At 46.6% G+C, this 27916-nt stretch overlaps 3 protein-coding genes across 11 annotated transcripts in view; all 3 read right to left on the bottom strand.

Annotated features, from left to right (window-relative positions):
- Positions 1-2121, bottom strand: part of LOC129838564 (protein-methionine sulfoxide oxidase mical3b-like) — a 28903-nt gene extending 26782 nt beyond the window's left edge. For 2 of the 4 annotated variants that reach the window (XM_055905619.1, XM_055905621.1), the window contains exons 1-2: positions 1592-2101; positions 86-456 (exon numbers count right to left, since the gene is read on the bottom strand). In XM_055905619.1, the coding sequence (XP_055761594.1) occupies positions 86-421 (336 nt within the window). In that variant the 5' untranslated portion in view covers positions 422-456; positions 1592-2101. Of the gene's footprint in view, positions 1-85; positions 457-1591 lie in introns of all 4 variants that reach the window. The other 2 variants (XM_055905622.1, XM_055905623.1) reach the window with 2 other exon arrangements.
- A 714-nt stretch (positions 2122-2835) lies between these two features.
- Positions 2836-12846, bottom strand: svopl (SVOP-like). 2 transcript variants are annotated; one of them, XM_055905636.1, is made up of 16 exons: positions 12169-12846; positions 11267-11474; positions 11065-11156; positions 10853-10951; positions 10680-10751; positions 10430-10554; positions 10265-10328; positions 10055-10180; positions 9721-9849; positions 9570-9643; positions 9137-9336; positions 3699-3810; positions 3482-3563; positions 3272-3361; positions 3027-3140; positions 2836-2919 (listed from the first exon to the last, which is right to left on the bottom strand). In XM_055905636.1, exons 2-16 carry the CDS (start codon positions 11460-11462, stop codon positions 2908-2910), a joined length of 1587 nt encoding a protein of 528 aa, XP_055761611.1. In that variant the 5' UTR covers positions 11463-11474; positions 12169-12846; the 3' UTR covers positions 2836-2907. The 2 variants fall into 2 exon arrangements, with proteins under 2 accessions (XP_055761611.1, XP_055761612.1); XM_055905637.1 differs by having other exon boundaries at positions 12576-12846.
- Positions 12847-12939: 93 nt separating this feature from the next.
- LOC129838565 (UPF0606 protein KIAA1549-like) lies at positions 12940-27856 on the bottom strand. Of its 5 annotated transcripts, none has more exons than XM_055905626.1 (21): positions 26838-27856; positions 26481-26717; positions 23080-24414; positions 22724-22809; positions 22338-22506; positions 21321-21451; positions 20998-21184; positions 20719-20778; positions 20448-20602; positions 20144-20321; positions 19741-19925; positions 19312-19517; positions 19106-19236; positions 18205-18401; positions 17853-18097; positions 17386-17533; positions 16925-17227; positions 16727-16779; positions 16511-16638; positions 16253-16407; positions 12940-16064 (listed from the first exon to the last, which is right to left on the bottom strand). In XM_055905626.1, the coding sequence occupies exons 2-21, from the start codon at positions 26614-26616 to the stop codon at positions 15837-15839; spliced, it is 4416 nt and encodes a 1471-aa protein (XP_055761601.1). In that variant the 5' UTR covers positions 26617-26717; positions 26838-27856; the 3' UTR covers positions 12940-15836. The 5 variants fall into 5 exon arrangements, with proteins under 5 accessions (XP_055761601.1, XP_055761600.1, XP_055761602.1 ...); XM_055905625.1 differs by having other exon boundaries at positions 27374-27856; XM_055905627.1 differs by having other exon boundaries at positions 26481-26703; positions 27374-27856.
- Between the last annotated feature and the right edge of the window lie 60 nt (positions 27857-27916).

Genomic DNA, 27916 nt, shown 5'->3' with positions numbered 1-27916 from the left:
TTGACAAATAACCATTCAAATGTACTTGTCTTGGGCTATGTATTTGAACATTTTAAATACCAGATAGTAAATTACTAATAAGTACCGTGGTGTTGGCACAGACACGACCCTTCCCGTACTCGTGGTGGGCTGCCCGTTTGTCCAGTTTGGCCCACAGTGCGTTGGCCTTCCAGTAGCTGAGGCGTTCTTTGAGGGTGTGGTAGAAAGGCCGCTGCGGCTGCGTCGGGGAGTATTTTTGTGGCTGTGTGTGTGTGTGTGTGAGCTGAAGGTGCTCACACAGCAGGTTGAAGGCACGGAGTGTCGTTCTGCAGGTGGACGCCTGGACAAACTCATCAAATAGAACCTGGGCGTGGCCCTCCTTCTCCGCCTCCTGGGCCTGGTCGGCAACACCGGCAGCAGCTGGGCACCCTGAGAACTCCATCTCAGCTTCCTGTTCCGGGCTCTTTCATTGGCTGCCTGGAGAGAGAGAAAAGACAGAGACCACGTTCCAGTGTTCCACACTGACTTCCCATGTAGAATCCATGCCTAATAGCCAGTCTTTTTGTGTTATCGTTCCAAATCCTTGTCACGCCAATGACAGCAATGAAGTTGGCATTTGCAAAAACAGATGTGACCAGGCTACATGCGTAATAAATTGCTTATAAAACATCTAAGTACATTTCTAAGTTTGCAAGTAGCCGTGTGTCTGTGTGTGTGTGTGTGTGTGGATTAAGGTGTTCTCGGTCTGAGCTGGCTGCATATCAGATGTTAGGTCCCCTGCTAGGAGGTAGGGCCAGAGATGTTCTTATACCATTAGATCCCAGATAAACCAGCTCTCCATGCTGTGCACTGGGCTTATGGGTAATGAAGTATATCTGCTGCTGAGACTCTGGTTGTCACACAATCAAAGCCCTCAGAAAAGTGTACTATATCCTGCTATCGCATTATATTCATTGCGTGTGTGAACATAAAGCGCATTATACAGTATATTCTGTATAGTATAATCAGCCAACATTATCTCATATAATTTGAATACATTATCAACATATTCCCTTTTTACACAATAAAAACATAGGGTGCATAAGGACTTGGGGGGAGGAGATGGAATATGTGCCCACATCCCAAGACTGGGACAATAACCAAAGTAGACAATACAAAGAGAAAGAGGGAGGGAATGTGTGGGGTGAGGGACACAATGCACCTCATACATAGTGGATCCATCCGTACCATGCACCAAGAGAAACCCACACACATACTCCAGCACCCACACACACTGCAATGTCAGCATAGCAGGGGGAGATGTACAGTATAGTAGTTTATTAGATTGAATTAGAACATTTGATAGACTACTAATCCCCCAAAGGGAAATAAACAGCAGCAAATGACCACACAAGACTAAACAACCTTACATAAGTAATATACTCATCTAAAATGGATAGTATAAGTGTCTAAGACATGCTACATAATTACCTTGGACGTCAACACACTTTCATTCTTTCAGTATTGTCCGTCCATTATGTCCACACAATACGTTCTAGATAACACATTCAAGTACACACACACAAACACACATTGACAGAGGAACACACACAAACTGCTGTGTAGGACTTACTGTATGCCGTGTTGTCGTTTGGCCTGTACAGACATCGTCACTCCTCAGCTCAGCCACGGGTTGCCAGGTGTCCCTCAGAATCCTAATGCAAATCTCTCTTCAGCCACAGATACAACACCCCACAAATCTGCACTGCAGTAGCCTATACTGCAGCCCCCATTGCCTCGGTCTGTCCCCCTCCCTTCCTTATAGTTTGATGTGCATTATGTTGATGCCCAACTCTCCAAGTCTGTCTTTCTCGCTCTCTCACACCCAGACACTTTTCTCATCCAAGGTCAGGGAACAGCCAAGTACAGACTCCTCCCACACAGCATGTTCACATAGGCTACATACTCAAACGGGCACGCCCGCACACACACACGGGCACACACACACCTAATCTCACGGTGTGCCTGGGAAACAGACCGGGATCTAACAAGCTTAAAGAGGAGAGGGATCAGAAGAGAGAGATCATTCTGTAAGAATGTGGCGCTGAGGGAGAGAGATCCCGCTCATAGCCACAGAACAACAGAGTGGGTATGTGGGAACAGAACACACAGACAGAGGCCTATTTGTGCACATGGCCAAGACCCAAACCCTCCAGTGCTGTCAGAGAGAAAGGTTGGGTTATACATTCTGTCTGTGTAGAGGTACCTATGACAGAGCAAATACACGTTTATAGGCCTACCCACAATTTTCAATTTATGGTCATATGAATCTTTGCTAACCCAAAATGATCCATGTTTTCCATAGCTGAAGACCCAAGCCTAATGAGAGGGTGGGTGAAAAAGTCACACAGGGCTGAATCTATGGCTGAACACTGTGGCTAACCCCTGACCCCATGGCTTACGCTGCAGCTAATACCTGATCACCTTCACTGATCCATACTATATTCCCAGTAACTACTTCAGTATAATGCCCGCTCCCCACCACACACACACATGCACACACACCCCATGAAGCTGCGGGTGGTGTTAAAGTCTAATTTTAACATTAACCTTTCCATGACTGGGCTTCTCAACCTTTCCAATGAAACCCAACCAAGTCTCCCACTGTTTGCTTAAGATTTCACATAACCCCATTGGATTAGAACGTTGTCTTATAATTTATATAGATGACAGCGACATCTCCCTACGGGGTAATGTCACCATCTAGTGATGGGAAGTGAGACTGAATTCCCCTGCCTGACAAGTTATTTTCACTCAAGTGTACATACACACTTTCTCAAATATCAATATCTAGATCATTTAAAACACAAAAGACAGTTGTCAAAGCATACAACTTTTAATGCGTAAACATACAATGACATGAACGTGTTGAGAATCACATGCACACAGTCAGGAACTTTGCTGTGAAGAGAAAAAAGCGAATCGAATGAAAAAAAGTAACACATGACTTGTATATCACATACAGAGTATTGTCTGAATGTCACACAATAACACAGAGAGTGTCGTACCAGTAGTGCTCGTCCCTTTGTCTCGATAGGCAGTAGAAAGGATCCAACAGCGCAAAGCACACAGGCCACAGTAAATGGCAGCAGAGCTAAAATCACTGAGTGTGACATCAACACCTACAACACACACAGTCAAACATTAATAGACACCCACATTGAAGGATAAACACTTGTAACACACATTCACATATGAATACAAACACACACACACTCATCAGCCAACATGAACAACACACACAGTCACAAACCTGTGCTATGAAGGGGGCGATCATGCCTCCGATGCGGCTAAAAGAAGTGCAGAAACCCATCCCGAGAGAACGCACTGCAGTCGGGTACACCTGAGAGACCGAAGGAGTCATCAGACACACACGGTATACACCCGAGAGAGGTCTGTACAATACATTGTTATACACTAACAGTAAATCTACGGATGAAATGTAAAAGTTGTGTCCACATACCTCCGCAGTATAAATATAAACCACATTGAAATTCATGGAGACCAGAGACCTGATCAAGAACAACAAAATGGTAAAACCAAACCTGGAAAGAGAGAGAGCGAGAGAGTGACAGAGAGAGAATCGGATGAACAAAAGTATTGATACTGTATTTGAAATTGATGACAAAATTGAACAGTCAAATAACTACGCCCCCACCCCGAGTGTTTACAGTGCATACATAGTAGAGCAGATGTTGACCAGCATGAAGAACAGAGCTGCCACGAGCTCCAGCAGAACCATGCTCCACTTCCTCCCAAACACGTTCAACAGGAATATATTCAGAGGGATGACTGGAGACAGAGCCATAGAGACAGAGAGCGAGCACAAAAACAAATCAGACGTACACACGAACAGTACGATTATTCAGCAAAACAAAACAAGAGAGTGAATCTGACCACAACTGTACACACACTCACACATGCATGTGTAACAGGGTTTCCACTTGACACTGCAGAAATATGTATTTCTACTGGTTGGTTGAATTTACATATCAATAAGGTGTTATGCCATTGGTTACGCTTGCAGAGACAGCGAACGTAAATTCCTTCCAGTCTGATATTGACATGCAAGCTGTAGGTCATGTTTTGAAATACTATATTCTATTTTCATATTTACAATGCGTACGATTTCACTATGTCCTGGTGTGTGTGTGATATATACAGTAGGGAGAAGAAGTATTTGATTCACTGCCGATTTTGCGGGTTTTCCTACTTACAAAGCATGTAGAGGTCTGTAATTTTTATCATAGGTACACTTCAACTGTGAGAGACGGAATCTATAACAAAAATCCAGAAAATCACATTGTAGGATTTTTAAGTAAATAATTTGCATTTTATTGCATGACATAAGTATTTGATACATCAGAAAAGCAGAACTTAATATTTGGTACAGAATCCTTTGTTTGCAATTAGAGATCATACGTTTCCTGTAGTTCTTGACCAGGTTTGCACACACTGCAGCAGGGATTTTGGCCCACTCCTCCATACAGACCTTCTCCAGATCCTTCAGGTTTCGGGGCTGTCACTGGGCAATGCGGACTTTCAGCTCCCTTCAAAGATTTTACATTTACATTTAAGTCATTTAGCAGACGTTCTTATCCAGAGCGACTTACAAATTGGAAAGTTCATACATATTCATCCTGGTCCCCCCGTGGGAATTGAACCCTGGTCCCCCCGTGGGAATTGAACCCACAACCCTGGCGTTGCAAGCGCCATGCTCTACCAACTGAGCCACACGGGACCCAAATTTTCTATTGGGTTCAGGTCTGGAGACTGGCTAGGCCACTCCAGGACCTTGAGATGTTTCTTACAGAGCAACTCCTTAGTTGCCCTGGCTGTGTGTTTCGGGTCGTTGTCATGCTGGAAGACCCAGCCACGACCCATCTTCAATGCTCTTACTGAGGGAAGGAGGTTGTTGGCCAAGATCTCGCGATACATGGCCCCATCCATCCTCCCCTCAATACGGTGCAGTCATCCTGTCCCCTTTGCAGAAAAGCAACCCCAAAGAATTATGTTTTCACCTCCATGCTTCACGGTTGGGATGGTGTTCTTGGGGTTGTACACATCCTTCTTCTTCCTCCAAACAAGGCCAGTGGAGTTTAGATCAAAAAGCTCTATTTTTGTCTCATCAGACCACAAGACCTTCTCCCATTCCTCCTCTGGATCATCCAGATGGTCATTGGCAAACTTCATACGGGCCTGGACATGCGCTGGCTTGAGCAGGGGGACCTTGTGTGCGCTGCAGGATTTTAATCCATGACGGCGTAGTGTGTTACTAATGGTTTTCTTTGAGACTGTGGTCCCAGCTCTCTTCAGGTCATTGACCAGGTCCTGCCGTGTAGTTCTGGGCTGATCCCTCACCTTCCTCATGATCATTGATGCCCCACGAGGTGAGATCTTGCATGGAGCCCCAGACCGAGGGTGATTGACCATCATCTTGAACTTATTCCATTTTCTAATAATTGCGCCAACAGTTGTTTCCATCTCACCAAGCTGCTTGCCTATTGTCCTGTAGCCCATCCCAGCCTTGTGCAAGTCTACAATTTTATCCCTGATGTCCTTACACAGCTCTCTGGTCTGGCCATTGTGGAGAGGTTGGAGTCTGTTTGATTGAGTGTGTGGACAGGTGTCTTTTATACAGGTAACAAGTTCAAACAGGTGCAGTTAATACAGGTAATGAGTGGAAAACAGGAGGGCTTCTTAAAGAAAAACTAACAGGTCTGTGAGAGCCAGAATTCTTACTGGTTGGTAGGTGTCAAATACTTATGTCATGCAATAAAATGCAAATTAATTACTTAAAAATCATACAATGTGATTTTCTGGATTTTTGTTTTAGATTCCGTCTCTCACAGTTGAAGTGTACCTATGATATAAATGACAGACCTCTACATGCTTTGTAAGTAGGAAAAGCTGTAAAATCGGCAGTGTATCAAATACTTGTTCTCCCCACTGTATATACAGTTGAAGTCGGAAGTTTACATACACCTTAGCCAAATACATTTAAACTGTTTTTAAAAATTCCTGACATATAATCCTAGTAAAAATTCCCTGTCTTAGGTCAGTTAGGATCCCCACTTTATTTTAAGAATGTCAAATGTCAGAATAATAGGAGAATGATTTATTTCAGCTTTTATTTCTTTCATCACATTCCCAGTGGGTCAGAAGTTTACATACACTCAATTAGTATTTGGTAGCATTGCCTTTAAATTGTTTCATTTCGGTCAAACGTTTCGGCTAGCCTTCCACAAGCTTCCCACAATAAGTTGGGTGAATTTTGGCCCATTCCTCCTGACAGAGCTGGTGTAACTGAGTCAGGTTTGTAGGCCTCCTTGAACGCACACACTTTTTCAGTTCTACCCACAAATGTTCTATAGGATTGAGATCAGGGATTTGTGATGGCCAATCCAATACCTTAACTTAGTTGTCCTTAAACCATTTTGCCACAACTTTGGAAGTATGCTTGGGGTCATTGTCCATTTGGAAGACCCATTTGCGACCAAGCTTTAACTTCCTGACTGATGTCTTGAGATGTTGCTTCAATATATCCACATCATTTTCCATCCTCATGATGCCTTCTATTTTGTGAAGTGCACCAGTCCCTCCTGCAGCAAAGCACCCCCACAACATGATGCTGCCACCCCCGTGCTTCACGGTTGGAATGGTGTTCTTCGGCTTGCAAGCATTTTCCCCATTTTTCCTCAAAACATGACAATGGTCATTATGGCCAAACAGTTATATTTTTGTTTCATCAGACCAGAGGACATTTCTCCAAAAAGTACAATCTTTGTCCCCATGTGCAGTTGAAAACCGTAGTCTGGCTTTTTATGACAGTTTTGGAGCAGTGGCTTCTTCCTTGCTGGGCGGCCTTTCAGGTTATGTCGATATAAGACTCATTTTACTGTGGATATAAATACTTTTGTACCTGTTTCCTCCAGCATCTTCACAAGGTCCTTTGCTGTTGTTCTGGGATTGATTTGCACTTTTCGCACAAAAGTATGTTCATCTCTACGAGACAGAACGTGTTTCCTTCCTGAGCGGTATGATGGCTGCGTGGTCCCACTGTGTTTATACTTGCATACTATTGGTTGTACAGATGAACGTGGTACCTTCTGGCGTTTGGAAATTGCACCCAAGGATGAACCAGACTTGTGGAGGTCTATGATTTTTTTTCTGAAGTCTTGGCTGATTTCCTTTGATTTTCCCATGATGTCAAGCAAAGAGGCACTGGGTTTGAAGGTAGGCCTTGAAATACATCCACAGGTACACCTTCAATTGAGTCAAATTATGTCAATTACCATATCATAAGCTTCTAAAGCCATGACATAATTTTCTGGAATTTTCCAAGCTGTTTAAAGGCACAATCAACTTAGTGTATGTAAACGTATGAGCCACTAGAATTGTGATACAGTGAATTATAAGTTAAATAATCTGTCTGTAAACAATTGTTGGAAAAATTACTTGTGTCATGCACAAAGTATTTGTCCTAACCGACTTGCCAAAACTAGAAATGTGTGGAGTGGTTGAAAAACGAGTTTTAATGACTCCAACCTGTTTGTAAACTTCCGACTTCAACTGTATATATAGTGCCTGTTAGATATTTGGGGCATCCTGGGATGTGCTTTTGTATGTTACTGCTGTAAGAGCGAGTTAGCTAGCATGCTGTAATTGTATGTTACTGCTGTAAGAGCGAGTTAGCTAGCATGCTCTAATAGTATGTTATTACTGTAAGAGCGAGTTAGCTAGCATGCTCTAATAGTATGTTATTGCTGTAAGAGCGAGTTAGCTAGCATGCTCTAATAGTATGTTATTGCTGTAAGAGCGAGCTAGCTGGCATGCTCTAATAGTATGTTATTGCTGTAAGAGCGAGTTAGCTAGCATGATCTAATAGTATGTTGTTGCTTTAAGAGAGAGTTAGCTAGCATGCTCTAATAGTATGTTATTGCTGTGAGAGTTAGCTAGCATGATCTAATAGTATGTTATTGCTGTAAGAGCGAGTAAGCTAGCATGCTCTAATAGTATGTTATTGCTGTAAGAGCGAGTTAGCTATCATGCTCTAATAGTATGTTATTGCTGTAAGAGCGAGTTAGCTAGCATGCTCTAATAGTATGTTATTGCTGTAAGAGCGAGCTAGCTAGCATGCTCTAATAGTATGTTATTGCTGTAAGAGCGAGTTAGCTAGCATGATCTAATAGTATGTTGTTGCTTTAAGAGAGAGTTAGCTAGCATGCTCTAATAGTATGTTATTGCTGTGAGAGTTAGCTAGCATGATCTAATAGTATGTTATTGCTGTAAGAGCGAGTAAGCTAGCATGCTCTAATAGTATGTTATTGCTGTAAGAGCGAGTTAGCTATCATGCTCTAATAGTATGTTATTGCTGTAAGAGCGAGTTAGCTAGCATGCTCTAATATATGCTATTGTTGTAAGCGCGAGTTAGCTAGCATGCTCTAATGGTATGTTATTGCTGTAAGAGCGAGTTAGCTAGCATGCTCTAATTGTATGTTATTGCTGTAAGAGCGAGTTAGCTAGCATGTTCTAATTGTATGTTACTGCTGTAAGAGCGAGTTAGCTAGCATGCTCTAATTGTATGTTATTGCTGTAAGAGCGAGTTAGCTAGAATGCTCTAATAGCATGTTATTGCTGTAAGAGCGAGTTAGCTAGCATGCTCTAATTGTATGTTATTGCTGTAAGAGCAAGTTAGCTAGCATGCTCTAATAGTATGTTATTGCTGTAAGAGCGAGTTAGCTAGCATGCTCTAATAGTATGTTATTGCTGTGAGAGTTAGCTAGCATGATCTAATAGTATGTTATTGCTGTAAGAGCGAATTAGCTAGCATGCTCTAATAGTATGTTATTGCTGTAAGAGCGAGTTAGCTAGCATGCTCTAATACTATGTTATTGCTGTAAGAGCGAGTTAGCTAGCATGCTCTAATAGTATGTTATTGCTGTAAGAGAAACTGGGACCGCTGGCTGGGTATTCTTTTTTTTTTTAAACAACGCAAGAGAGTTACTAAGAACGATCTGTTATACTGGTACCGAAACCATTCTTCTTGTCTTCACTGGACATGTGTTACACATGCACGCGCACACCCATAGTTCTCCACCTCCAACCCCTCACTCACGGGCAACCTCCCCTAGACAGCTGATGAGGAGGGTCTGGTAGTCGCTAAAGCCGAAGGGGATGCAGTAGCACAGCCCGTCCTCTGGGTGGCTGTGTTTCTGCTGGTGCTCTGCGTCAGCGTCCGTCACACACAGCAGGTTCTTCTCCAGCAGCTCAGAGCTGCTCAACACAGAGCCATAGTAGGAGAAGGACGCCACAAACCTAGACACACATAAATAAATAAACAACCACACACACACACACACACAGTTAGAGCTTCACAGCGCAGAGCTGCAGTAAGAAAAGGACAAACCTAGAGCACACATATAGATGTTGAAAAATAGAATGTCATACACCCTTCCACACCATGCCGTCCTCACACACTCAAATACAAACAGGGAAGTACTCTTAGGTTGGAAGAGTAGGAGGAGAAGGAAAAGTGTATGGGGCATTACCATGAGTACCACAGTAGTAGGGAGGTCCTCCTGAATGCTGGACTGACCAGGAGGCGCCAACTGCCCCTGTCTTTCTGAAACACATACACCACAGAGACATCAATAAACACACACACACACACACACACACACACACACACACACAACTCACCACCACAGGTTCCACGAGCCTCCCTGGTGGCATGGAGGCCCTGTTCATCCTGGCGATACGCTGGAGTGTTTCCACGGCAGCCTGCACATTCCCTGCTGACACGTTGTAGCGAGCCGACTCCGGGATAAGCTACAGACATATGGGAACGCCAGGAAAGTTAATCAGGAAGAGAGTGTCAGAGAGGCTAGTCTCAACACTATTCTGAAGTTGGGGCGTCATGGGGAGAGAAGGGGGGTGGAGGGGATAGAGAAGGAGTAGGGAGGGAGAGGGTCAGAGAGTGAGGGGCGTGTCAAAGAGAGATGCTGCTGAGACTCAGAGGCGGCGGGACTCCTACCTGAAAGAGAAGGAGGAGGATGACACTGGGGATGACGGACAGGCGGATCATCCAACGCCAGCCCAGCGTTGGAACCACAGTCATACCCAGCAGGATGATGAGCATGGAGCCTACCATCCAGAAGATCTAAAGGGGAAGACAAAACTAAAGCTGAAACAACTGTGATGATGATGATGATGATGATGGCTAAGTGAGGCTATGGTGACTTACTGAGGCGAGAGGTAGCAGGTAGGATCTGTAGCTAGCAGGGATAAACTCGGTCTTTAGGACAAACCTAGGAGAAAGGAGAGTGACATCAGTAACAATGTGTCACAGAACAGGGAACTAGGTGTGTCTGTGTGTGTGCCTCTCTGTGTGTGTGTGTGTCAGTCTTACCCCTGGGAGCACCCGGCGACGCCACAGCCCACCATTAGGCGAAGGAAGATGAACCATCCGTAGGATGGAGAGAAGGAGGTGAGCAGGGAGAAATACGCTGCCCACAAAGAACCCCCAAACACCACCTAGATAGATTGATAGACTGTCAGACATCTACACATTCATTCCAACACAGCCTGTTAAAACCGCTAAAAACAATTCCGGAAGATTTCATCTTTAGTTCATCACATAAACCTGTAAGGGGACATACTTTCCAGCGTCCATATCTATCGGCCACGTATCCACTCAGCACTCCACACACCATGAACCCTGCAAACACCATCTGAGACAGAGACAGACAGACAGGAAGTTATATCATATACGTTTAATAGGTACAACCACATATTTAAACGTAGCTGCATGCTCATCGGTGTATTTCCTCACCGTGGAGACCAGAGCCACCTCCCAGTCGTCCAGATGCCATTCACAGCGGATCTCAGGAGACACCACGGCCAGCAACATGATCTCCATGGCCTCCGCTATCTACAATAAATACATGCACGCTTATATTCTTGTGCACATCCTTTATCAAGAGTATTTTCACTTACATACTGACAGACAAATAGACAGACAGCTAGACACACACGGACACTCACGCTGGCACTGCCCATGATGATGAACAACAGAACATGGAAGCGACCAAAGCCGATGGTCTCCACCGCTTCCTCCACACTGTACGTCTGCGGCTCTGAAACACAACGTCAAAGTTCAAATCCCACACACTTCACCCCCACATTATCCCTTCCCAGCACATGACCAAACACTCTACCCACTGGGTGGTTTATGAGCCGCGCTCACCTTTGACCTCTTGGTGTGGGTTGTTGACCTCTTGGTAAGGGCTGTTGACCTCTTGGTAAGGGCTGTTGACCTCTTGGTAAGGGCTGTTGACCTCTTGGTGATGGTTATTGATCTCCATCTCCACTTCCTCTAGCTGGATGGCACTAACCAGCTGAGTCTTCATGGAGGACCTCCTCGGTCTCCCTACAGTGCCCATAGACACTGCAGTCTACACCATTACCATACTATTAATATCATATCTTATGCACAGACAGAGCTATGGATGCAAGGACCCAAGAGATCAAAATTATAGCTTTAATAATGTTGAGGCTATACAGTTTGTTTACAATTACATTGTTTACAAACAGAGTAAAACAAACGTATTTTGAGTTTTGAGGGGGTCAGTTGAATTTAGTTCATGAAGCATGTCAAAGTTATATTCTTTAAGAATCAATTCGTTTTAAAGTGCAAAAATAGAAGTAGAAATCGCAAATTGTCCCTTTAATATTATTACAGATAAGATGTCCTGCCAAAAACCTACCACAACATATAATATCGTCACCTGGCCATAATTTAACATAACCAACAACATTAAGTCTACCTGTCAACTAACTCTCAAGAACACAAGGGGGCCCAAGCGGGTTTACAGCTACCCTCTCTTGGATTCTCAGTTGAACATAATGGACCACAGCTGACTCCATGTTAACTACAATCCCGACACTCTGTAATAACGTTTAGAAAGGCTCAAATAAACCCACAACTACAAATATTCCGCAAAGTTTTCAATTAAAAAAATTAATCTACTGAACGTTCAGACATTGAGCAGCGCATAGACTTAATATGCGAAGTTAACCGCACATCAAATATTAATGCACAAAGTAAACTATGCGGTAAATCACACCACTGCGGGGAATCACTGTTACCTGCTCTTTGTGATGAATTCGGAACTTTATTGAAGAAGGCTATCTTTCTCCTGATGAATAACTTTTCATATATTGGCCATCTTGAGAATCAATTTCAACGCAGAAACTCGGCCAGTTCTGCCCACCTTGGGACAGGTAAATCAGGAAGTTGATGACAACACCCCAAAAAAAATCAGGCGACACGTTTTCAGGTTCCGCCTAACAACGTCTGTAACTACATATGCTAATTAGTATTCAAATATTGTAAAAGTTAATAAACAACCCTATTCAAACCAATCTCGGTTTCCCATAAGTAAAATGATCGCGAAAGTCTGCCACTTCCTTTTCTGTCCACGATACATTATATTCAAACAGGACTACCCAATGAGAATTACTACTTGCCTGGACATTAATATATCTTAGCCTACCTGGTATTGTTGAGGAGATATCTGCCAGTGTGTGTTGGTGAGATCAAAGCTACAGGGGAGAGGTTGGGTTGCAGATTATGGGTTGACAATAGTTTTGAGGCATTATTCAGTCAGGTTTATCCTGTTGTTTCTCTCCGTCTGTGTGTGTGAGTGTGCGTGTGTGTGTGTGTTGGAAGGGTCAGAAGAGTTAGGTATCAGTTGTCAGAATTGGGAAGGAGGTGCAAAACTAAACAGAAGGACTTCTGTTCCACAGCTGCACTCACCTGTAAGCCTTAGCCAATCTTTACAACAAAAAAAGGTACCAGCAACTAAAATACTACATTTTTACACTTTTGTAGAGAAAAAAAATGAAGACGGCAAAGGCTGAGTTTAAACACATTTCTTTAATGTTTGATTTACATATCATTCAGATTCAATACATCACAGGGATGCAGCTCAGAAGGAGAGAGGTATGAAGATTGGGAAGGTGAGAGAGCTGTAAAACAGGTATTGGTGGTCCTGCCCGACAACATTGCAGACACATGCCAGACCTCACAACAGCTGGATAGGTGTTTAACATACCAGTTAACCACAACATGTGATTTTGACTGAGCAGTCGATGATGTGGCATGCGACCATTGGTTGACGCAATGCAATGTCTGTGGATCTAGTCGGGCAGGAACCCCACCCTTGTCTGACATTTAATACCCCTGAGCGTCTACTACGCTGTCAAAGATACACCCCCATGGTGTGGCCTATAGATGAGCCCGCCCCAGTCTCAAAAGTAAACAAAACACATACCCTCTGGGGACAGAGTATAGGGGTATGATATCAGGGCCAACAACACACCTGCTCCAACACTCTGGAGACACACACAGAGAATCACAGATCTAGAAAACACAGAACTATGAAACGCAGATCTATAAAACACAGATCTATGAAACATTCATGAGACGCCGCAGCTACTCAAAGTCCAGAGCTTGAAGTGACAAGAGAATCCTATCTTTTTAGATAGGAATATCAATCAACATCAGTGTGTGTCTGTGCTCCCCATGTCTGTATAGGCTATGTGTGAGATGCTGTTAGACTGAGGAGACATCAACACACTCCAACCCCCTGTACAGAGGGAGGGAGGGGTCTGTTACTGTAAGTTACTTAGTAGCACCAGGTGAATCGGTTTGTCGTCCACTCACACACATCTGTGACTCCACTCTCTGTATAATCCCACAGCCTTATTGACATGTACTAGGTCCAATCAGGAAGGTTATAAGTCCCAGCAGATGAAGAGTTCTGAATCAGGATTGGTCCACAGGGAAGATGATGTGTTAGTCCTTCTGTTGGACGGTTGTCCATATAATTGAGCAATCACAGATAAAATAGTTTGACATATTTTACGCTTATATTTATTTTCTTTTATATACTATATCTATTGTTATCAATTTTCATTTTGGTTCAAAAATATTATTAGAAAAGGCAAAACAAGAGAATAACAGAATAACACCAACATAGTGTATATTTTCTACTGCTTGATTATCATGATGTATTATGTGCTTGGATGGATCATGTTTGGATGGCACTTCTCACTCTTTACTTGTGAAACAACTCTTCAGTTTAACTTTTGTTTAAAAAAATGTTGTTCTTATTTTAGCAGCATGCCTGAGAGAAGACAACAATGAACTGTCACATCACTAATAGCTAGCTAGCAGAAGCCTCAAACGTAGTCGACATGCTGTAGATAGCTAGAGCACAGAGCTGTATGGGAAAAACTTCTCTCGCCTGCACAAACCCACACATTACTGACCATTGACCAAACCCAATACAATAAGACCATAGAGAAAACAGCCCGAAGCGGAGATGGAAGCCAGCCATGCAGCCATACTACCAGCAGATGGAGACAAAGAGCACTTCATAACCACCACCAAACCCACCAACTACTACAGTATAGTATGTCCATTTGTCCTAAATAGCTTTGTTTCCTAGATCCACCTCCTTCGAGAGGTTCCCTTTTACATCCATTTGGATAAGAGCTGACCAAGGAAAGGAGATGAAGAAAGGAATCTATTTGGAGGAAATTGGACATGGTGTTTTTCACTCGCTATAAACCACTCCATCAAAATTCCCAAATTCAAATCACCTTTGCAACACGTTTGGCGATGTTCATACCATTGTATAAAATCATTCCTATTTCAATCTTGAATTTTCACAAGAGAAACACTATCACAATTTGACAGAGTCAATCGTCATCCCAGATAAATGCCTCTGTTCTGCCGCAGAAGGTCACATTGGTGGTGGATGGGATAGGTTAGCCCCATGTCAATTATTTTGACACTTACTGAAAAGAGCTATATATACATTATATCTGCAAATCCTTGTTTTTTCTTCTTCATTTTTGTACCGTCAACACACGAACACACGAGCAGGGAGCGACTATGCTAAGCGACGTCTCCACTGCGATAAACAACGTTATGATCAGCTCCATGGCAACAGTGAGCGCAAACACAGGGAAAATACAGCTAAAGAACATCCAAACAGTTTTGGTATTTTTTCGTCTTCTTTTGAACTAAACAAAGGATATAAAGTATACTTTCAGAGCAATAAAAAATAAATAACATTTGAATACTCCATTGGTCACCCTTATTAATTCATATTGTGCTCATTTAGGATTTTTATATCTACTATTTTCATTTTATATACTTTTTTCATCTGTATATTCAAGTCCCCCGTGCCCAAAGTATACTATACTCCAACTCTCTCTACAGTGCACGACCTCACCAATATGACTGATGAATGGAGAAGACCTCACCAATCTGGCTGATGATGAACGTGTGTTGAAGGCAATGCGTGGTTAACTTAATGACAGGAGACATTAGGCTGAGGATTAGCACCACATACATTAGGTCAGAAAGGGCAGAGACGGCCCCTCTCACGGAAGCATTTCTATGGAACTCTGAAGAAAACAAACTCGGTCCTCCTGTCCAGTGGAAACACTGTGCTGTAGAACGAGGAACCTTTACAGAGAGAAGAACCCTGTAAAGAACCGTGATGTTATTGTTGTAAGGAAATCTTGTTGCAGACTGGCTCAGTCTTGTTCAGACCAGCTTATGAATAGTAGTATGAGCCTCTTTAAACCAGTTTAGGGAAAGTGGTTCTGACTGTTTCAAACTAGTTTGCGGTAGTGGTTCCGGTCGGTCCATACTTGCTTAGGATGAGTAGTTCAAACTGGTTCGGACCAGTTTAGAGCCAGTAGTTTTGACCAGTTATGGGGTAGGGGCTCACACTGGTCTAGGAGTAACTGCTGGCCACAGCAACCTGTTTCTGGGCGAGCCGTCGTAGCTCCTCCCTGATGGCCTTGATGAGGGAGGCGGAGCTTTGGGCTGAGGGGGAGGACTCGTCTAGGGGGAACTCTGGAGTGGGAGGGGCCAGGAGCATTGGGGGGACAGAATGGTCTCCCAGAGAGGAGCTGGGCATCTGAAACACACCGGAGGAGGAGAACTCAGGGAACGACAGCACCTAAAGAGAGGGAGATAGATCCAAGACAGGGTAAGAGCGAGAGAGATAGGATGAGAGAGAGATCAAATTACTTCTCTGTAAACTAGATTACTCCTCTGGAAAACAAATGTTTCTCTTCATCTCTGACATGTGGTCCGCCCAAAACAATCTCATGCTGTCCCTGTTGGTCATCATGTAGTCTGACTCACAGTCTCCCTGCTGGCTCCGGGTCTGGAGAGGTCCTGGTCTAAAGGCTGCTGGTTCCAGCTGGAGCCTGTTGGCCCAGAGACGCTGCGGCCCACCCCAGGGTACGCACTGATCCGGCTCGACAAGCCCACCTGCGTCAGGTGATGCAGCTGAGCACCTGAGAACACAAACAACACACCATATGTAAGTAATTAGCTGCACACATTATACACTTAGCATACACACATTAATCCCAATTAACACGCACACGTTGCCTTTACCTGTGCTTCCCCCAACAGGCCGAGGTCTGGAGGAGGAGGGAGGCTCTTCATACTGCCCCCTGTTGGCGTAGACAGAATCCTGCAACTGCTCCTCTGCAGCAACATAGGCCCCTGAACCCAGGCCCTGCCTGAAACACACACATACACCCGATTTTAGAAATGCTGACATTCACTGAATGTGCTTCAGCTTGAGTAGTATAGTAACATCTGTCTCACCTCTGCAACAGGCCTTGTATTGACGAGGGAGACATCCCCAACTCTGCATACCTCTGGACAGGAAGAGGGGAGAGGAGAAACATGTAGATGCAAAATAGTAAAGAGGGAGAGAGAGAAGCTGAGAGGTTGAGAGAGACAGTATGATTCATACTTCACAGAAGAGACCCTGGGAGTACACACACAAACACACACTCTTACCGCAGAGAAGGGGCTGTGTGTGGGGGCTGCGGGGTAGGAACCCCACTGGCGTGATGGGTGTGTCTGTGGGGAGGGAGAGGGGCTTGGCAGTGCGGGGCTGACCTGCGTGACCCCGACACTGACGCTGCCCTGGGAGGAGGGCGACACCAGGGCGAAGGCATCGTCCAATAGGGAGTGCATCTGTTGCCGCGCCTCCTCGATGGACGGCTGGGGAGGCACGTAGGGGGGCGGGGGAGGGGCGTGGTCAAACACCTCGTCGTTAGGGGAGGGGCTGCCGTGGTCTGGAGGTAGGTCCGGGTCGGACTGGAGGAGAGAGAGAAGAGGAGGAAGAAGTGTGAGTGAGCATGTATATGGTGTGTGTGTGGCCTACATGGTGAGACACACATACTATGCGCACCTACACACACACACTACGCGCACCTGCACACACACACAGTATGCGCATAGTATGTGTGTCTCACCATGTAGGCCACATTGTTGAGTCCAGGGTATTTCCTGTAGGTGGCGCTGTGGTCTGTGAGCAGGCGGTCTCTGTCCGTCAGTCTGTCCGTGTCTGGCAGACTGCCGTTCCCCTGCTGCCTCCGCCGGCCCCGAGGAGAGCGCCTCCCCCTGGCAGGGCAGGGAAAGACATCGGCACAGATTAGTCACAGACACATTCATACAACGGAGTCTCACAGAACCATCTAATTCAGTCACAGACACTAATACAGATCGGTCACACATATTCAGCGTGACTATTCATTGGGCTCTACAGCAAAACCGTGTACAAGGGACGCAAATATCTTCTATCTAGAGGTCTATGCAGAAGAACGAAAAGGAGAATCTTGATACAAAGAATGAAAACCACCTGATGCTAGTGGGAGGTATTTATGAAACAAGTTGACCATGGAGGAAAGACTAAGAGTTTGAGTATGTATGACCATCTCACCTCTTCCTGGATTCCCCTGGGGTGGGGGGTGAGGGGGGGTCGGTGTGCAAGATGCTGTCCATGTGGTCATGGGCTGAGCTGTAGAGGCGCTGGGGACACCCTCCCTGCCCCGCCTCCTCCTGCGCCTGCCCGAAGGCATCCAGGATGTCATCCATAGAGGGGAACTCACACTGGCCCCGCCTCTTAGCCCGCTGACGCAGCTTGTTCCTGTGGTGCTCGATCTCCGACTTGTGTCTCAGAGCCACCTAGATAAACACACACACCAAGATGTTAAGGAGTTTTAAGGTGTGTGTGTGTCTGAGTGTATTCGCCTGTGTGAGCTAGCTGTGTGTGTAAGAGTGTATATTCTCACCTCTGCGCTGACCCTCTCTGTGATGGTGGGGCTGTGTGAGTGTTGTGGTGGGCTGGGCCGGGGCTGCATGGCAATCAGCTGGACCTTGTTGGCCTGGCGAGCCCTGCCGTCAGACGAGCCTCGGGACAGACGGTCCACGTGGTCAAAGATGGAGGAAGAGGAGAGCAGCTCATCTGGACCACTGCCTGTGGGAGGGACTGGGGAGTGGGAGAGAGGGAGAGGAGAGAGGGAGAAGGAGAAAGAGAGTAAGGTAAACTGTAGTAATACTGCAACACTAAACTGGGTTCTTCCTGGCAAGCTGCAGCTTTACTGAACCACTCAACATGAAGCGAGGACTTTCCCATCTTATTCCTCCCTATGATCCAGGTCAGAACAAAAAGAGAGGAGGCGAGAGAGAGGGAGACAGAGAGGGGCCAAGAAGCATTATCACTTGGTGATCAGAGAGAGCGATTCAGGACATGTTCACATTGCAAGCTTTTTCTCGCTTCTGCTCCCTCCCCCTCCTCCACTCTCTCTCCATCCTGCATTCTTTCCCTACTCCCTCTCACTACCTCTTTCTCTCCTTTTCTCGCTCTCCCTGTGTTTTTCTCTTTGATGCAAGTCCTTTAATCAGTTGTTCTCCTGCTGATTCAGCACATAGCTCTCTCTAGGACACACGCACGCACACACACAAATATATACACACTCGCACTCTTTAAGTCACACAATCTCTCCCTCTACCACTTATTCTCCTCTGTGTTTCAGCATGGGCATTGTAGATAGAATAGTATACATGTAGAGATGACCTGATTCCTCATTATAATCTACATGACAAAGAATCCAGTTTGTTCTATTATGGTACAGTTCTATCAGAATGTTATGAATAAGGCTTTAGGTAAAGAGAAATGGCCGTGTCTCTTGCCATTCTTGGGCGTTTTGTTTCGGTGCGGTTTCCCCTCGTGGGGCGTGCCCACATATCTTGTGGTCTCCTCTGCAGACTCCCTGCCACTCGATTGGTCGCTACCTAACGAGTCACCATCTGACGGGGACAGTCTGGCCAATCAGAGAAAAACAGCGGTTAGTGTGGATTTGTGTGGATGTATCCCTGCGTGTGGATGTGTTACCAACCTCCCCCTACGGCGGTTAGCGCGGGCAGCCTTGGTGGAGGAGCCCTTGGATTTGGGAGTGTTGAGATCTCCTCCCTCAGAGGGGGTGGCCTCTTTGATGGGCACAGGGAGGGAACCAGGCTCCTGGATCACCATGATGTCATCCTTACTGTGCTGCCCCAGGTGGAGCTTGGCAAAGTCAAACCCTTTCACACTGGGAGCCTGGAGCTGGAGAGGGGGGGGGGGGGGGTATAGAAAAGGGAGAGAGAAAGAGAGATGAGGGGAGAGAAAAGCGTGGAACAAGTAGAGATCCAAGCACATCAAGACCTGTATGTATGCATGACTACAGCCTTATGCCCTTCTTATTTTGATGAAATTCCAGTCAGATAACAAATCCAGTCCCTCATCTAGGTTGACCCTCTACCCCTAACCCTTCACCCCTGCCCCCGACCTTCTGTCTCTGCTGGATGGTGTTGATGGCATCAGGCTGGAACTCCAGCTTCTCCGAGCCGCACAGTTTCCAGTAGAGGATGATGATGATGAAGATAGCCAGCAGGACAGGCACCACCACCCCCACAATCAGCCAGACACTGCTGCTCTGAGTCTCAGACGGGGGCACTGTCAGGGTCTCTACAGCTACAGAAGACAAGTACAGTATGTACATATACAATCAGCTTACACTTTTATTTAAGAAATATGCTACTGTACATTAGGAAATGAGTGCAGCCAACCTGCATGGGCTTACATTGTGAATCACTGGATACTACTTATCGAAATCCCACATACACAAGTGCACATGCGGCCACCCGCTGGTGCACGAACACACACACGCACGGTCGCATGCATAGACTCACGTTGGGCAAGGGGTCTCTGGACGCGGTGCCCCAGTACGATGGCAGCCCGTTGCAGCTCCAGGCGGTTGAGGGTGGCAGCGGTGGCATCAGCAGGGACTCTCTCCCCCTCTGGTCCCTCCACGAAATACACCACTTCCAGAGTACGCCCTGAACCTGCCAGCCTCGACACACGCACCACCTGGAGATAACACCATGGAGTCAGAGTGTGTGTGTAGTGTGTGGGTGAGTACAGCATGTGCATGTGGTAAGGATGCTACAAACAGCACCCATAGTGGGTGTGAGAGTGTATAAGTGTGTTGAGTACCTGTAAGCTGTTGTTACCCACGGCCGTGGATCTCTTCCAGCGGGGTCGTTGACTCCCCTCCCCCAGCCCCTCCTCCAGCAGCAGGGCCAGACGGCGCTCCAGACGAGCCTTGAAGCTCCTCTCAGTCACCGTCTGCTCCTGGACACCCAGTAACACTGCAATACACACACACACACACAACACTAATGCACTTCTCAAAAAACGGCCATCATGACTGCAACACAAACACATGCATGCAGTTCTAGCACGGTAATTATCTCAATATTCGTACCTGTGCGGACCCAGGAGGAACGTAGATGGTGAGAAACGTTCAGCTCGGGGTAGTGGAAGGCTGGGGAGACAAACACAGGATGGATAAGATACAATCAGGTTACTCACTGACGTCCGTGGGGCAAGTAACTCATTTAGAATGGGTATGTGTGGGAGTACAGTACATGCATATGGTCAGGATGCTATAAACGGCACCCTGGTCTGAGAGTGTATAAGTGTGTGTGTGCGTGTAGTGTCAGTGAGGGGTAGATGAGATGTGTGTGGTGCATGTGAGACTTACGTTCAGCGATCTGCAGCGCGGGGAAGCCCAGGTAGAAGCTGAACTCCACCGTGCTTAGGCGTCTCAGGTGACCGCTGACCTCTGACCCCAACAGGTAGCCCCGCCCATCACGCAACGCAAACGTGATGTCCACCGGAACCTTCTGGTCACCCTGTGGCTTGGCCTGACCCATGGTGATGTTCAGCAGCTGGAGGTAAACAAACACACACACACACGTTACAGGTTGACAAACTTTTTGATTGATCTGAATCTCTTTCCTCAGCTCCGCTGAACCTGCCCAAGTGAATGGCTAGTACACACACTTTCACGGCTACGACTCTCACCTGTACAGTAACGTTGCCAAATTCATGTGCGCGTCTGCGTGTCTCCGTGTAGGCCATCAGCAGTCCTCTCTCCACTCGCTCACTGAAGTTACACACACGCACATCCACGTGACCGGGCACAAACTGCAGCACTAGAAAACACACACATCATAGATTATCACACTGACAGTACACACACATTGTCCAATGCAGCACTAAAACACGCACACACACACACACACACACACACACACACTAGTGATGGGAAGTTTGGCTCAGAACTTTGACTCGTTCAGTCAAAAGAACAAATCTTTAGACTAATTCAGTTCATTTGAGTTAGTAATGCCCAGAGCATGCAGGACCGCCTACTAGCCAACGATGAACTGAAAACTCAAGTCATGATTCTACAAGCCTCTAGTTCTAGGCTTATTGGAGCTGCATTTTGTGACAGACTTGTAAAAGTTTGATTTAAACTATGTCTATTTGTAGATTGCGAGGGCATACGACTCCTGGCGGAATACATTGCTTGACTGCCATGAGGGTGATGAGCACAATATCGTTCAAGCTGCGGCCCCCTAAACAATTCAAATTTGTTGCGCAGAGGCGGTGTATGTTTTGGTTCTACAAAGCTGTGGCATCACAACATTCAGTTCATTCAGGAGATCAATGATCAGTTCTGAACATGTATTTCTCTTCTCTACGCTGCCTGCATCATGAGCTACTTCCATGTGCCAATATATGACAGACACGTGGTCTGACCACCATCTCTCTGGAGCTTCTGAGCCGGAGGAGCGTGTATCAATCCTGCTATAGGACTCATTGCGACCAGCAGGTCAAACGAACGATTAAAATGAACGAGTCACTCAGAAAAAAAACGAACCATATGTGAATCATATGAGATTCGTTTTTCTGAGAGACTTGTTCGTTTTAGCCGTTCGTTTGACCTGCTGGTCGCAATAAGTCCTATAGCAGGATTAATTCATATATGCCAGAGAGAGCGAGAGAGAGAGAGAGCGAGAGAGAGAGAGAGGTTCCTACCAGAGCGTATCAGGTACTTGCGATCAGGTATGCCGTAGAGGGGTGAGACAGTTGGGAACAAGGAGGAGCTTTGTGTTGATTGGCGCAGAGCGTTGATGACAGACATGGCGGTGAAGATCAGAGGTCCCGCCACAACACGGAACGCAAAGCTAGACGGAGTTCTCAGGAACTGGCGGAAGGAGAGAGAGAGAGAGGGGAGGGTTGGGAGAGAGAAGAGAGAGAGAGTGGAGAGGAGGTTGGGAGGGAGAAGAGAGCAGAGGAGAAGGAAGCCAGGCATGATTGGCTTTCAAGACATTTGTGAAGGGCAAATTTGCACATTCCTGCAATGCATTACAATCATGCTCTTTCCCCAAAGCTTCCCCAGTGAGTATTGAGAGTATGCCTACCTGCAACTCCACTGAGCGGTTGAACTCCCTCTTCAAGATGTCCCTGACCTGGCCAAAGCCCACAGTGGAGCCAGACTTCGGCAGGACTAGGAAGAGACAGGTTTAACCTCAAGCAACCTGCATTCAACTATTGCCAACGCATTCCCTGAAAACACACTCCTAAGCTATACATTAACCAAGGGATGTGCTCCCTTTTAAACAGGTGACCATGAGTTTCCAGCACAACACATTGACAGGCCAGAACAGTAGAGCACAGTGCAATGCATCCCCATCTACAATATTGGAATACAATTGCCTCTCATACAGTATGTACCTCCATCTCTAGTCTACTATGAGTTCTATTGGTGTTGTCTTACCCACTCTGACCAGGTACATGTCAGGCTTGGTGACGTTACACAGGTACTGGCGTCCTGGAGGGGCTGGGGGAGTCGCCAGGGTGCCAGGAGTTGTCGTGGTAACAGTGGTTGCCTTGGTAGTGGTCGTCGGTCGGTTGCTGGGGACCTCGGTCACAGGTGGTGGTGGTTTTATGGGGTCCCTCCCTGGAGGTCGCAGCATGGGGGGGCGAGCCAGGCTGGTGGTGTTAGATGGGGGCAGTGGAGGGTGTCTGCCAGGGGTAGCTGGGGGGACTCTGGGCCGCAGAACAGGAGGCTGAGGGGGTACTCTGGAGGTGGGTCTGACTCCAGGGGTGGGGGTACCCTGACCATCCCAGAGAGTGGGTGAGAGGGTCAGGGGAGGGGTGGGACCTGCTGAGGGGACAAGAGGGTGCTTGTGGTCCCGGGCAGGAGGGGGCCCTGTGCTAGGGGAGGGGGTTGGGGGCTGAGTGTGTGTGTGTGTTTTTGTGGTAGTGGTGGGTGTGATGCCAAGTTTGGGGGTGGTCTTTGGGGGTGGGATGACAATTTCTCTATCTCTGTCTCTTTCTCCATCTCTATCCCTCTCCCCATCACTCTCCCTTTCCCTGTCTCTCTCCCGTTCTCGCTCCCTTTCCCTCCCTCTCTCCCGTTCTCGCTTCCTTTCCCTCTCCCGTTCTCGCTCCCTTTCCCTCTCCTCGTCTCTCTCTCTGGCCAGCAGATTGGTGTAGTACTCCAGACTGTTCATGTCTGGCAGCAGCAGCTCCGTGGGCACCAGAGGAAAAATGTCCCCCAGGTCATAGTCTTCTTCATCCCAGTGAGGGTATCCCTCAGGCTGGGCAGGGTGGGTGAAGGGGAGACCTTCCCGGAGGGGGGAGGTGGGGGACGTATAGGGTCTGAGGAGGCTGGAGGACAGGGGGAGGGTTGGGCGGGAGGGGAAGGAGGTGTCATAGGAGGCCCCGTCGTCAGGGTCGTAGGTGTGACTGGGTAAGGTTGTGGCCAGGGCCAGTTCCTCCCCCTCTGGGCCCATGAAGGAAAGCGTTTCCAGGTAGTCTCCGGAGCCCCAGGCCTCCTCTAGGGAGGGGGCGTGCTCCCAGGGTGGGGGAGGGGTGAGGGTGGGCTGGCTGTGGGGGGGCAAAGGAGGGGGGTGGCTGGGGGACAGCAGGTCTGGGGGTCTCAGGAGGAGATGTATGCCCTGAGCTTCATCGTCCACTGAGGCAGCGTCAGTGTTACCATGGTGACTAGTGTCTTTGGGTGGGGTGGCGCCTGGCCATCTGGAAGAGGGTGACGGTGATGACCGCGATGAGGACCGTGTTGCTGTCGTTCCGTTGGAGTCCACACCGCCTGTGGAGAGATAAACTACAGTCACAACACGCCAGAATGGCCCATAGTGCAGCAGCCTCTCCTGTTTCTGTAGCGCGAGGCAGCTTGATGTACAAGTACGCTCCCTGGACAGGACACTAGTCTTTCGCAGGGTCGTGTACATGTGTGCGTGGTTAAAATTAATGTATGAACACAGCAGGCTGAGCAGAATCCCTGCTGGTGGCTGAGAGACCTAGTTAAAGCTGAGCTCCATCTAGAGAATACAATGAGCAGAGGATAGAGGCCAGCACTGAGCTCTCACACACACACAGAGAGAGAGCCGACCCTAGCCTTTTAAGGGCCCTAAGCGAGATTTGCTTGTGTGATCTCTATCTCATGGGCAAAACATTTGTGTCTCCCCTTCTTGGCTCAAAACAAATAAAAGAAGTCCTGCAATTTTAAACATTTTGACATGAATAGAGACAGTTTTAAATACATCTTTCTGCAATTTTACACATTTTGTCATGGGGCAGAGAGAAATTGTGCAGTTTTAAAATCCAATTTCCTGCAATTTATACACATTTTGCTAAAAGGTGATTTCTTTCTGTTTTAAGCCAATTTCCAGCAATTCCACACATTTTGCCATATGACTTATTAAGCCATGTTGATACAATATCTGGGTGAGTGACTAACAAATCAAATGGGGGCCCCCTGGAGGTCAGGGCCCCTGGGCACGTGCCCTGCATGATTACTACATACAATTTTTAGATAGCTGGCTAAAATGTTAGCCGACATGGGCTAATTGAGTGACTGACAGAAGAGGAAAACTGCTATATGCAAAACCAAATTTCAAAATGGCACCTTGTGTATTCTACTATTCTAACTCTCAGCAGTAAGTTGAGACCCTGACTGTCGCTTATTTGGAGGGTCGGCCCTGCACACACAATCGTCACTCAACAGGACACTGAAGAGTCTTACACGCACACATAGGCATTGAAAAACACCCAGTGCCACTGCTCATTTATCATGATTTTATACACAACATACTGTATCACAAAGCGCCATAGTACAGATGTATGAGAACCACTCTGGGATGGTTACCTTGACTCAAACAGAATAAATGAACAATCTCCTTGCTCTCCCTGCTCCTCATCCATCCCCTCCCTCCCACACCCACACGGCAGTATAGTAAGTTACATTATGGCGAGCACCCTGCCTCCTCCTCCTAGCCTTGACTAGGCACTGCCGTGCATTGCGGCAGCGTCACGTGCTGTGTGGCAGCGAGCTCATTGGTATGCTGCAGACACGGCACACAGCTCAGAGGCGTCCAAGCCAACAGCAGGATCAAATCGCACGCGCGCACGCGCACACACGCATCACATTGATACAGAGAGGGAGTTAGTGATGGAGAGAGCAGAAATAAATACAGAGAAATATAATTAGAGAGGGGAAGAGTAATCGAGAGAGGAGAAAGAAAGAGAACGAGACTGCAGGAATGAAGATAGGTGAGAGAAAAGACTTGTGTTTCTAAGAATAGCATGCAGCACCCTGCGGTCGATCCACATGGCTTTGATGACAATGATCCAATCAGCAGTGCTAAACATCCTTCATTACCAGACAGCAGTCCGTCTGCCCCTGTCACACAGCCGCCCACAGATTTCTTTATTTTAAGTCATGATATATTTGACTTTGAGGGGGTGCTTGTATGCACCGTATGTGTGTGTGTGTGATGCCTCAAGGCCAGTGAGTGGGACTGACTGAGGGATGACTGTGTGTGTAGGCATCCACTGTCCATCTGTCCCTGACAACATAACCGAGTCACAGAGATGGAGGAGGATGAATGGACAGAGTTAAAAGGATGGAAAGACACTAGGTGACGAGATGGGGGTGAATATGGAAGTTGGTGCATTCAGCACCAAGGCCAGCTCCAAAAGTCAAGGGCAAGTCAAATACTGGGAAAGTCAAATAAAAGTAAAGGAAAATTCAAATACTGGCCCTGTCTCAGTGTACCTTGATGAAACCAGGTGTGAACAGTAATTCTTATCATTCTGACTCAAAGCCATCAGCCATCCATGCCTATGAGGGTAAGACAATTAAATGGCACGTACCTGCAACAGGTGAGCTTGACATCGTCATGGACACCAGCAAGGACGCTACCAGCAGGTGCGCGCAATTAGTGCGCAGGCCCTGAGAGATTCCGGGGCACATCCTCGAACACGCGCTCATCAAAATCAGACTCTCCATGGCACCCGAGTTGTCACATCACACACGTGCGATGCCATCTCTCCTCAATAGCATCATCACTGCATGCTTTCTGGCGACCAGGAGGCCCTATATGCAAATATCTAATAATACAAATCTACTGAGATAAAAGCCTAATAATAAAAAATATCTTCATTGTATAGAAACCTTGAATGGGTTAATGCCTATTTTTAACTAGGCTACTAAAGCAACAGACGCCTTACCAGTGTCCTGACACATTTGATAGCTGGCTGACCCCATTATTGGGAGGCTTATATTAGGCCACGTCTGCCAACAAACATCATGCATCTCACACATCCGACGGCCACCGTGCGGTTCCTTTATTTATTAGGCCTATTTGAAATAGCCAACGGATTTAGTTGTATCATAATTAACCTATAATACTGTCGGTCATGACAATTCCCAGCGTATTATCCTATCTTTGTCATTAGGCTACCTCGTCTAGCGGACATTCTTACAGTTTCCCACAGTATGCCTACACTTTCGCAGGAATAGACAAATTGATACATTTCAGCGATAAAAAGGGCATCAAGGGCGAGATGTTAATAGCTCAAATTTGGAAGCCTTTTTTAGACTGAATGCTGACAATCGGCTGATAATATTAAACTAACCTATGTGTAACTCAAATAAAAGAAAAAAGCCTAATCAAAATATCTCAAACACACATGTAGCCTACAACATTCGGCGCATTTCTTTCTTTCCATAGCCTATTTTTTCACAGCGATGTGATGGAGCCTACCTGCCATCCAGGAGATGCGGTACAGGCGCGTCACGCATCTCCCAGGCCCATGCAGCCACGCGCTCCCCGGCACGGAGAGAACGAACACAATTACTATGTTGCAAAATGCAGAACCTGAAACCCCGTTTTTTCCGTTAGATAAATAACTCCCAATGTCGCCAGTAATGACTGAATCTGTTCGCGGCCGACCACTTGAACGTAAGCCGCGCTGTGTTCATCTCGCGGTGAAACGTCACACGCTCATCATTGGAAAACCTGAGATTCTGGACATGTCTCAGTATCACACTATCCGCCTCAAATAGGAATCTATCATAACGCCTCTAATTTTGTCCATAATACCGAAAATGACCTTCGATTCCACACGCAAATCATGAGCACGCTATAATTGGGTTTATTATTGGGAGGCGCGCATCGCTTAGATGGTTTTGCAGCAAAGCGTTCTCTGCAACACCCTAGTATTCCTTAAATGCGTGTGCCAACATACCTGGTCATTGGCTGGGAGAATAGCACTCAAAATACCGGTTAACTTGTTCTGCTTGATGC

This window comes from Salvelinus fontinalis, chromosome 39 (genome assembly GCF_029448725.1).
Source record: "Salvelinus fontinalis isolate EN_2023a chromosome 39, ASM2944872v1, whole genome shotgun sequence".
Lineage (NCBI taxonomy): Eukaryota > Metazoa > Chordata > Actinopteri > Salmoniformes > Salmonidae > Salvelinus > Salvelinus fontinalis.
This window is presented reverse-complemented; position numbering and strand designations above follow the sequence as displayed.

Coding starts and splice junctions, on each gene's coding strand:
- svopl (XM_055905636.1), bottom strand. CDS start 11,462: ATGGGCACTGTAGGGAGACCGAGGAGGTCCTCCATGAAGACTCAGCTG. Junction 11,157..11,266: donor CCCACACCAAGAGGTCAAAG/GTGAGCGCGGCT, acceptor GTTGTGTTTCAG/AGCCGCAGACGTACAGTGTG. Junction 10,752..10,852: donor AGGTGGCTCTGGTCTCCACG/GTGAGGAAATAC, acceptor TCTCTGTCTCAG/ATGGTGTTTGCAGGGTTCAT.
- LOC129838565 (XM_055905624.1), bottom strand. CDS start 26,616: ATGGAGAGTCTGATTTTGATGAGCGCGTGTTCGAGGATGTGCCCCGGA. Junction 21,185..21,320: donor TTGGCAACGTTACTGTACAG/GTGAGAGTCGTA, acceptor GTTTACCTCCAG/CTGCTGAACATCACCATGGG. Junction 16,065..16,252: donor CCGGAGCCAGCAGGGAGACT/GTGAGTCAGACT, acceptor CCCTCTCTTTAG/GTGCTGTCGTTCCCTGAGTT.